The sequence below is a fragment of the Tamandua tetradactyla genome, chromosome 2 (genome assembly GCF_023851605.1).
Source record: "Tamandua tetradactyla isolate mTamTet1 chromosome 2, mTamTet1.pri, whole genome shotgun sequence".
NCBI classification, from domain to species: Eukaryota; Metazoa; Chordata; class Mammalia; order Pilosa; family Myrmecophagidae; genus Tamandua; species Tamandua tetradactyla.
Window position 1 is genome coordinate 158,389,835 of NC_135328.1, and position 12,000 is coordinate 158,401,834.

General features: G+C 34.7%; 1 protein-coding gene across 3 annotated transcripts in view; it reads right to left on the reverse strand.

Annotated features, from left to right (window-relative positions):
• Window positions 1-12,000, reverse strand: part of PATJ (PATJ crumbs cell polarity complex component) — a 473,288-nt gene that overhangs the window by 413,340 nt on the left and 47,948 nt on the right. For all 3 annotated transcript variants that reach the window (XM_077149461.1, XM_077149460.1, XM_077149462.1), the window contains exon 7: window positions 10,828-10,956. In XM_077149461.1, coding sequence (XP_077005576.1) covers window positions 10,828-10,956 — 129 coding nt within the window. The remainder of the gene's footprint in view (window positions 1-10,827; window positions 10,957-12,000) is intronic.

Here is a 12,000-nt window from a genome sequence, read left to right on the forward strand (position 1 = left end):
AGAAATCTACTTTCATTGAACACATGTGGACATACCCCCCGAGCTATCTGACTTACTTTTAATAAGACCACTCTAGCTTCTGCTCTGAAAACAGACTATGGGGGTGGGGGGTGGCGCAGAACAATGAAAGCAGATACATCAGTTGGGAGACTATAGCAATAATCTAGAAAGAAATAACAGTAACTTAATCTAAGTTAGCGATGGGGGATATTGAGAAATGAGATTCTGGGTGCATTTTTAATGAACGGACAACAGGATCTGTTGATAGTTTTTTCACGGGGTATGGGGATGGGATCAAAACTCCCACATTCTAACTTGAGTAACTGCAAAGACAGTTGCCAGTAACTGAGATAAAGCCGACTACAAAGTCTTTACCAAGGAGATAGGTAGAGAGTGGAATTCAGGAGATCAGTTTTAAAGATGTTTAGTCTCAGAGATATATTACACATCCCAGAGGAGATATCAGGTACATAGCTACATAAATGAATCTGGGGGGGGGTGGTTAGGGAAGAGGTCTAGACTACACATTTAAATTTGGGAGTCATTAGCATATAGGAGGTATTTAAAAAAGAGACAAGATATGCATGTTATATTTCTTAGCATATAGGATATATTTAAAGTTATATTTCTCAATGAGTATAGAGAAGATACGTATGTCCTATTTCTTAAGCTGGGTGATATGTACATTGGTGTTTACTATTATTTTAAATGTACACATATATTACATATACTTTTTATATGTATGATAGATTTCATATGTAGAAAAGTTAAAACATGGTTTTTCAAAATGCGTATCAGTTTGAAATGTATATCATTCCTTTCCTTCATTTGTTAATTTTCAAACTCTGATTCACTTGCATTTTTATTAAATTTATTTCATCAGAAATTGTGAATTCTCTCATTTATTTTTAACACAGTATATTAAGAATACTATAGTAACTTTCCAGAAACCTACAATCTCCAGATGGGTCCCTGGACCAGATAAGTTCTGAAATTCAGAGGGACCAGCCTCTCCAGAACATCAGCTAGTTCCATTCCCCTATCCCATAGTATTGATACCCACTTCAAACATGAAAAAGTTAGAATGGGCATAGCCCAAATACCTCTAAGATCAAAGGTGACGGTGGAGTTATACAGACAAGGTAGGGTTTAAAAAAATGAGTATGACTATTGGATCATTATATTGATATTTCTTTTAGTCACCAGTATCTTATATCAGCTAGAAGTAAAAACCTAACATTGCAGAATTGTAACCCATACCAAACTTTGAAATCTTTTCTGCAATTAATTGTTGTAATGTGCTTTCAAATTTATTGGTTTTTTGCATACGTTATTTTTCACAAAAAAGTAAAAAAAAGAATACCATATTACTATTAATATAGCAAGTAAAAATAAAATTTAAATTAAAAAATTGCCCTTCAGAGCATATCACAGGTTAAAAATCACTTTTCATATATCATCTGATTTAGACAAGGTCAAATTCCAAATGAGAAAACTGAGATTCAAAACGGATGACTGAAAACAAAAAGGGCAGGCCACGGTGGCTCAGAAGGCAGAGTTCTTGCCTGCCATGTCAGAGATCTCGGTTCGATTCCCACTGCCTGCCCATGCAAAAAGAAAAAAAAAAAGAAAAACGATGACTGAATTGGTCAATGTCAAAGAACTAGTAATCTTAACAGAACCGAAGCTTAACACAAATTGCCCCTGTTCTTCTCATTAAGTTATTTGCCTTCCACTCCACACATATTCCCAGAGTAGCATTTGCGTAACAAGTTTACCTCTTATAAACAAAGGCTGCTAGTAGACAGTAAATTTAGTATTAGAATTTTACTATTCATCAAGAAATTGCCTATAACTGTCAAAAAAGCATAAATAAAATGAAGATTAAAAACAGGTATTTTGTAATGAAGAGAAGTGAATAATTAGCCTGAGAATAAGAGAAATGATCCACAGGGTTACGTCAGTTCTAAGTTTCATATTCCTGGTTTCAGGTGGCACCATCTATTTTTTCTTTTTGTAAGTTGTAGATGAAATTCTGAAAGAGGAAATTTTTAAAAAGCTTTAGGACGAAAAAGCCTGTTTCCCAGCCTTCCTTTCCTCCAATTTCCCAAGAATCTGAATGAATAAAGGGGTTGGGTCAAAACATGAGCACAAAGCTACATGCTTTATGTAAACTCTGTAGAAGGTGCTAAAAGGGAAAATGCAATGAAAATGAAATTAGGGTAACAAAAATGCAATTCAATTCAAGAAATATTTGGAAAAACTTAGAGAAAGGAAGCAGATGCAAGGAAGAAATTATCATTATGGCAATAAGAAAGAAGATTTGCTAGATTTTTACTTTCAGTAGTCCTGATAAAAATTAAGGGTAATGTTGCCTCTGTGACTCAAACCTTCCCTGGACAGAATTTTGTCCTTACCAAAGAATAAAGACTATGCCTAATAATTTCTTTCACACCTGGCTCAGCCAAAGTATATCAAGCATATAGTCAGTCACTTCCTACTTTACCTCAACTCTTGATTTAAAATGATGTAATTTGCATCTGTCACTGAAAGTCAAACATTTTCTCCCTTACAGAAAAACAGGTGTTCTTAGGAATTTATAAGAGCAAAAACAGTCATTAGTAAGATTGATAGGAAAAACACTAAAATGACAGCTACCTTGTCTAAGGCCAACAGCTCAAAACATTGCATTTTATTACTATTTTCTTATCAATATTCTCCTTCCATAACCTGTCTACTATGCAAGGAAACTAACAGAAATGAAGTCCTATTTGCTCTTTAACCGAAACATAAATCAAAGAAAGCCAATAAATAGTCATGCCAAGATTCAAGCACATATAGTATGCTAATCAAATATTCAAATACAAAAATACATTAATCCACAGATTTTTGTCAAAAGACAAAACAAAATCATGCATATGGGTGAAGATAATGTGGAAGGCAGAAAAAGTAAAATGGCTGATGTAACAGGGTATACCACACTATTAACGTTAAAACGCTATCAATTATACAGTTAAAATACAAAGGAAAAATATTTTAATCCAAGTTAGCTGCTTTTGGGTAGAAGAAAACATAGCTTTGCATTTTAAATTCTCATAGGCTGGATACACAATCATTTTAATCCACAAAATATTTGAAAACCTATAGGAATTCAAGTGCGAGCTACAAAGGAATCAAAGAAATCAAATTTCTTTGTTTCTTTAAAAACTAAAAAATGGCACAAAATGCTTCCACTACTCAGAAAATTAAATCATTACTAAATTATAAACATATTCTAGCCCTATTCCCTCATTGGTCTTTAACCAAAAGGCACTATGTCACTGACAGAAAACAGGACTATAATGAACACTCTTCCTCAAGGAATTAAAGGACTGAGTCCCTCACAGTCCATATCCACCGTCAATCCATGCTTGGTTCCATTCCTTCTTAGTATTAAAGGTTATTGAAGAGCAAATATGATCAATTGCCTTGTCCAGCACATCAATAATTCACGACAACTTTTAAACAGGCTGAATTGTAATGGTCATCTTCTATAAAAAATGGAATAACCCAGTAGACCTGGTTTCCCTAGAATTCCTCCAGACCACATGAAACAAAACAAAGAGGTTTTACACTACCAGTTACTACTTTAAAAAACATCAAACTGCTGAAAACTTCTGAAACTATTTCCATAACCAAATATGGTGCTCTAAAGATGGGTATTTCAGATATAAAATAGGTGAATTTCGGAAAGTATTTGAGGATTACAGGTATAGGCCTTTTAGCTCCCCTTACATCATACCATGTTTTTCATATTCATGGAATTAGCCCTGATTAGATGAACTGACTGGTCATTATGATTAGATCTCAACAAATATATCTAAAGAGCTTCATATAAATCAGTATTTTTTTTTTAAATGAATGCTATTTTCTATTTTATTTACTTTATAAACTTAGAGAAAGTGGACACGTATGGGCTTTGGAGTCAGAGGCTCTACTTGGGACAAGCTCTACGGCCAAAAATCAGCTGTTACCCTACCTAAATCTTACATCCTCTTAAGCAAAATGAAAATAAATTCATTACATTATGAGCATTAACACAATCTTGTATGTAAAGGGTTAAGCCTAGTAGCATGTGCACCGCTTTTTCTTAGGGCATTTTAGGCTGCAGTGACTTCAGTTGAGCATTTTTTTTTTTTTGCCATATTCTCTTGGTCCTAACCCATCTTTTAGCCATATACATATTGACTGATCTGTATAAAAATATATAAGAGGCTATTTTATGAAACCCTTTCAAATGAGAAATACCGACTTTTTTTCCTAACTTCCTAACTTTGCATTCCTGGGGGGGGGATATTAACCCCTTTAACAGAATATTGGCATGGCCTTATGACCATAATCGATCTCAATCACATCTGAACTAATGACTTAAGACATTCATATTCCCTTAGAAGACTGCCATCATCAATAGTGACCATTAATATTTTAATAATATTTTAATAATATTTTAATAATATTTTCTTTATTTTAAAGCTATGATCAAGCTACATAAGCAACAACTTGTAAAGATGCACAACCAGTTAATTCAGGAAAACACAGCTCCTCCAACTTCATCCCAGCTAGAAGAAATGGGTCAACAAGGGGATAGGAACTAATAGGCAACATGCTAAGCACTTTACATCAGTTAGCATTCAAAGCTCACACAGTATTTTTGCATGGCAAGCATGATTATCCCCCGTAGAGAAAAGAGTTAACCTAGAAGGCCAGAGACCGTTATTCTTGGAAGGGCCTGTTTGCAAAGTTGACTTTTGGCTGGCATCTTGGAACTTAAAATTATGGGAGGGTTCCCACCATTCTCTGATAAGAATGGCTCACTATGCCTGAACAGTGGTTTATGCTGAACACTTTCCTTTTGGGAGTCTGTATTTTAGCACATGCTAGCTAGTTTGTGTCTCCATGACCAGTATCCAGTTAAAATCCTAGGCACTGGGTCTCTAATGAGCTTCCATGAAATACACATATAGTTATAATTTGTTGCTGGAGGATTTAAGCATGTGGTATGTGACTTCCAAGAAAGGACTCTTGGAAACTTGTGCCAGGTTTCCACCACACTTTGCTTCATGCATCTTTCCCCTTTGCTGATTTTGCTTTGTACTCGTCCACTGTAATTAACCATTGCTGTGGAACCTCCTATAAAATCATCAGATCTGGGGAAATCTTTGGAACCCCCAACATACCCCCATTTTAGAAACATGGAATTAAGACAGAAGTACTTTGTCCAGAGTTAGTGGTAGATCCAAGACTGAAACTTTCATCTGTCTGACTCTAAAATCCACACTCCATGATCTTGTCCTCTTTCCTTTCATAGAAACCTATTTAAGATATAAGTAGACTGAGAAGAATTTCTCCAAAAGTAGATAACACAAGAGTGTATGCCACATCTTGTGCCACAGAAGGGGTAATAGAGAGGGTGTTGTTGCTGAAGTTACTACACGAATTACAGCTTAACATTGAGTAGAACAAAGAATAAATGTAGCAGGCATGAAGAGGGAGATAAATGAACTATAGTGAGAAAGCTGAAGAGTTTTATTTCTTTTTCCTTTCTTCCATTAGCTGAGCTGAGATGAAGAGAGAAATGGTATAGGGGAGAAAACCACTCTGTCTCATTTCTAGGCTTCACCAGATTCTGTACAAGAAAGAGACTACAGTGCTTACTAATCCTAGAGCTGGCTGTTCCCAAAGAATAGGTTGAACTACGCTGGGCAAGTATAATCCAGAAAGAGGAAAATATAATCACCAACTTTGGATAAACAAATTTATGTAACAAAGCACAGGCTTCAGAATCAAACAGACATTGACTTTGTCACTTCCTAGCTATACAACCTTGGGCAATTTTTAAATGGTTGCATATTTATAAATTGGGAATAAAATTTACAAGATTATTTTTAGAAGTACATGAGATAATGTATATAAAACAGGTAGCAATCCCCAGTAAAAAGTACTTTCTTCTCCATTATCTATTATGACTCTTTAATGGACAACTCCACTTCCTCACCACCTCACTTGATGATCTGAAATAGGCATGAACCTTTTCAGGAAAGGGGAAAATAACATTGTTGCTTTTTTTTTTCTTTGGAGGGGTGGGGTGGCATGGGCCAGATATCAAACCAGGGTCCCCTGCAAGGCAAATGAGATTTCTATCACTGAACTACCCGTGCACCTCCGTGGACCTAGGTTTTTTTTACAAAAAGTGACTCAAAGGAATTAATCTTGGAAACTCTGCACAGCATATTCTTCTTGTAAAAATTCATAATACAGATTAGTCTATTAAACTTTCAGAAAATTTTACAGGAAAGAAACCTATTTGATTTTGTTTAAGCTGGTGTTTTCAAAATTTATTTGATCCTTTGTTTTTCCCAATAACCACCTGATTTTTGCATTTAGAAAACTGCTACTCCAGCAAACAGGCATATTAAAATTGGTAAGGGGTGGGGTAGGGACATGGGAAAGAGATATCAAAATACAATATTATATAATTTCTCATCCCTTTTCAGTTTAAAAAGAGATATTTCAAAAAAAAATATTATTTGTTTGTGCCACAGATGTGTTTTGAAGACCCATAAAATGACCATATTTATATATTTGCTTCAGATCCCAAATCAGCAGAACTCAAACTTTTTGGTTTGAAAACTGTTTAAACTCCTAGCAATTTTTCAGCACAGTAGAGTGGGAATTACAGAGGGCACAAAGAAATCTTAGGAGGTGATGGATATAGTCATAATCTTAATTGTAGATGGATAGATTCACAACTACATCCATGTCAAAATTTATCAAATGATACACTTTCAATATGTACAACTGATCTTATATCAATTATACACCAATAAAGCCGTAAAAAAATCAAAGATGACTGAAGCTGAAAAGAGCCTTACTTTATACAGGTTATATCTATGAACATCTAATGAATTAGAAATGAGAACTGAGAAATTTAAAGAATATTTATGCATTAGTTCATTTAACATAATAAGAAACCTACTACATGTTAACACATTTTTAATTTAAAAGAGGTATATTTTGAACAAAAAAATTAGCAAGTAGACTCCATTTTTAAATAACTGCAAATTACATATCTATCTTAAAGGAGAGAGGTAGATTTTCACATTTGCTTCAGCATTCATTATGTTCTGATACACTGCTTTGGTTGAAGAAAATGTGACCTAAATATGACATATAGCTGGGAAAGGGGGAGGTATGTTAGTAGCCTTTTTCATAATTGTGGATATTCTTCTTTGAAAAAAAAAAACTTTGAATTTGAAATAATTTCAAACTTACAGGTCAATTGCATAAACAATATAAATCCCATATAGAAAACACTAACATACCCCTGTTGCACCAGATATACCAATTTTAACATTTTGCTACATTTACAGTATTTCATAAATCCATCAATCCATCAGTACATGCATATATGCATTTATCTATTTATCATTTGAACATTTGAGAGTCAATATCATATATCACACTCCTTGAATACATTAAATGCTTTCATGCACAGTGCCTAAGAACACAGTTTATGTAATTAATGCCACTGAGTTGTACACTTAAAAATAGTTAAACTGGAAAATATTATGATATATGTATTTTACCAAAATAAAAAAAAAATGAAGTGCAAACAATCATTGCAAAAAAGAGAGAAGCAAAACCCTGAATTGTTTCAAAAAAATAAGACACGTATTCAAAGGTAAAAATTAAATACAATTTTTAACTTTTACTATATCATAAAAATGCTTTGTAAGTAAACCTGGCAAGTTTTTTTCTTTTTTTGTTGCAACACAAGAAGTAAAAAATATCAGGTCTTATTTGATGCCACTACCTTGTTTCATAGTTAAGGCACCAGCAGTTTTATCCATCATCACTTCTAATTCATCAGTGAAAATGCAGCTATGATTTAAAGGACCAATAACTTCTTTTTTTTTTTTTTTTTACATGGGCAGGCACCGGGAATCGAACCCGGGTCCTCGGGCATGGCAGGCAAGCACTCTTACCTGCTGAGCCACCGTGGCCCGCCCAACTTCTTAATATTACTATGAAAATTGTTTGTATCTCATGGACCAAGAAGGGTGTTAGGGATGCTCCTTTTATCCAGGAAATGGACAGATGAGTTAAAAAGTAAAGGAAATTGGAAGAAAAGGTAATGTCTTCATATAGATTATGCTGGCAAAGGCATATCTATTTATTTAGGTTGGGTTGTATAATGTGTAAATAAAACTGTTAAAAATGAACAGAAAGAAACATGTGCTAGAGAAAATGTGGAGAAAGAGATGTACCTGGACATGGTCAGTAGGGAAGCTGAGAGGTGCAGCCCCTAGGAGGGCAGTGCGGTGGTTCCATAGGAGGCTAAGCATGGGTTGCTATAGGATCCTGAAATCCAACTGCTCAGTATATACCTAGAGGAACTATGTGTGGGGAAACAAATGGACATTTGCTCATTGGTGTTTATGGTGGTAGAGTTCGTGATTCACAATGGATGGAGGTGGGCCTAATAGTACAATGACTGAGGAATGGAAGGGGGACCTATGGTGTATACAGACAATGGACTATTGAGCTGCCACAGGAAGGAATGAAGTTGTGGGGCACGCAACTAGGTATATGAACCTTAAGGACTGCATGTTGAATGAAATGTCAGGAACAAAAAGACAAATATTATCATGGTTCAATCATATGGACTAAGTATAATATAAAAACCCGGTGAAATGAAGTCAAGAACATGGGTTATCAGGTTGGGGCCTACTGTAAAGGGTCCTAGATTGTAAGCTCTTAAAGCAGTCACATATACTCAGGAGCTGTTACTGCTATTTCTAAATTCTGAGATACTGAGTTGTTTGTACATAACCTGGTCGTTCCCAGAAACTTTGGGTACTCATGTGACACCTGAGACTCAGAGCTAGAGCTCTGAAGCTATGAAAATCAGTAGTACCCCATATAGGAATTGTTTAAAAAGTTGAAAAAGTGATCAGACTTTGAGTAGAGATATGAATGAAGCTGATCTGGATAGGACTATGGTAGATCAGAATAAAGGGTAAAGGATGACATCGTCCATATTTCAAAACTTCAACTTCTGTGTGAGTCCAAAGGGAGAGATGTTTATTGGGTGCAAAAATTTATATTTTGGGTAGTGCATTTCCTAATTTAACTTGTATGGTCAGTTTAGTTGAAAGCCATAAGTACATGGAATCTTGAATAGGGCATTAAGATTTTATTGGTTTGCCCAAGTTAGTGTGATGCCTGATAAATCCTAGAGTAATTTGAACAGTGATTAAAGAAATATTTGCAGTGTCCCTTTGGGGGACTAGAGAGAAGGAGGAAATATTTAACTTCCACATTTGGAGAACTCCCAATATTCTCGCAAGCAGTGGGAACAAGCAACTCAACAGGCTAAGCCCTAGATCTTGGGGTTTGCCCCTACAAAACTTATTTCTGCAAAAAATAGGCTAAGCCTACTTAAAATTATGACTAAGATTCACCCCCAGAGAACCTCTTTTGTTGCTCAAATGTGGCCTCTCTCTCTAAGCCAACTTGACAGGGGAACTCACTACCTTCCCCCACTATGTGGCACATGACTCCCAGGAGTGTAAATCTCCCTGGCAATGTGGGACAAAAATCTTGGGATGAGCCGGTACTCAGCATCATGAGATTGAGAAAACATTCTTGACCAAAAGGGAGAATAGAGAAATAGGACTAAATAAAGTTTCAGTGGCAGAGAGATTTCATAGTCAAGAGGTTATCCAAGAGGTTATTCTTATGCATTATATAGATACCTTTTTTTAGTTTATAGTGTATTGAAGTGGCTAGAGGGAAATACCTGAAACTGTTGAGCTGTGTTCCAATAGCTTTGATTCTTGAGGATGATTGTATAACAGTATGACTTTTGCAGTGTGACTGTGTGATGGTGGAAAACTTATGTCTGATGTTCCTTTTATCTAGGGTATGTATGGACAAATGAGTGAAAAACATGGATAAAAAATAAATAAGGAGGGATAAGGGGTAAAATAAATTGGGTAAATTGAAATACTAGTGGTCAATGGGAGGGAGGTGTAAGGGTTATCAATCTTGATTAGAAATGGGGAGCTAAAGGATTTGTCTGAAATCTGCATTTGTACAGCAAATTCCTTTTTATTTATTTACGTTTATTTGAAGGGATAAATTTACTTGTAACTAGATATTAATCAGTGAAATTAAGATACTATTCTGAAAATGGGAATAAATAGTTATTTCTGATTTATCATGGCCATTCTATATAATTTAGGCTCATTATTAAGTGGCTTTATCAACAAATTTCTAAACATGAAGTACTTCTCTTTTTTTTCAGTATAAAACTAAGGCAAAGATAGTTGATAAGTTTTTTAATGGCCTACTTTCTGTTTAAACACTGCTACACAATGAAGGATATTGTGTATCTGGTTACTTTATACAATATTGGGACAAATGTTTATCATCACTTTGCTTTCTGATTTTAACATTTAGGCCATTAAAAGATAGGCTAGAGGAAAATAATACAGATTTTCAAAATGGAATACACATTAACAACACATTTCAATTAAAAAATATTGTTCTCTGATGGAATTTAGAATTCTGACAATTGCAGGCAAAAAAAAAGGAAAAAAGGTTAATTTAGATACTGTTTCAAGTATAGCTGTGCATACTTACACTTCTAGAATAAACCATTTTAAAGCTATGCTTAAATTTTAGTTACCAAATCATAGACCCTAGAAACCATTTTATAAAATTATGTTTCAATCCAATCAATTAAACTTTATAGCATCAAAATGATAATAGAGGTCAACTTACTCTATCCGCTAATCCTCCAGGAACTATAGTTCTCACAACCACGCCACTTGATTTGCCTCCAACTATTCCAAAACCTAATCCAGAGCCATCATTAATGAGCTCAACATCTTCAATATGACCCCAACAAACCTACAAAATAATGACAAGAGCCACAGTGTTAGTACAACACAGATACTTAGTTTTCCAACTCAGCAATTACTAAAATAAGAGACAATAAATTGAACATTCATTCATTTGTACCACGAAATGAGCAAATTCATTCATTCATATTTAGCAATTTTCTAGAGGCTAAAAGATATATAATCATCTGGTCCTTGCCCTTAAGAGGGACAGGAGAAGGACTAAAACACACATAATTTAAATACACAGCAGAATTTGTATCAAAAGACACTGTAGCTCTAAGAAGACAAGATGAGGGTGACATTTAAATTGTACTACAGAGAAGGAAAAGAGTCAAGCAAAAGAAAAAGTTAAGAGCAAAGCTGGGCCAGATAACAGAGTGGGTTAAAGATATGGTCAAAAGACTGGATTTAATTGGATAAGTAAGTAGGAATAATTGAAGATTTTAAAGGAGGAAATGACAGGAACAAAGCAGTGATCAAGAAAGATTCCTCAGGCAGCAGCAGAATGAAATAGTGAGGACACAAGGTGAAGAGATGAATTTGAGACACTTACAAAGGACAGGCAAAAATCAGCACAACCAAAGATATCAGTAATAGGAATACAGAAATCACACTGAGAGACATAAGCATTTTTCCTATAATTAGCAGGGTTCCGTAAGAAATGCACATTAAATTCACATGAACCAACTGCAGAACAGAATTTCTCCCTTTCAAAATCATTAGGGCATACTCACTTTTTTCCATTCTAAATAATTTCTAAACAGAAAATTATTGTGCAATTTTAAATATTAAAATAACTATTAATAAATTCCTATCTGGAACAGTATCTGGAGAGCAATAGTGTTTGCTATTAAACATTCCTGAATTAATGACAGCAACTAATATTCATAGGGCTTTTCTCTGTACCAGACACTGCTCTTCACTTACTTTCTCATTAAATCCTCACAATATCTCTGTGATGTAGACACTGTTAATTAGTGTCAACTAATAGACAAACTAAATTGCGGAGAAGTTAAAAAACCTACCCAGGGTGATACAGCTATGTAATGGA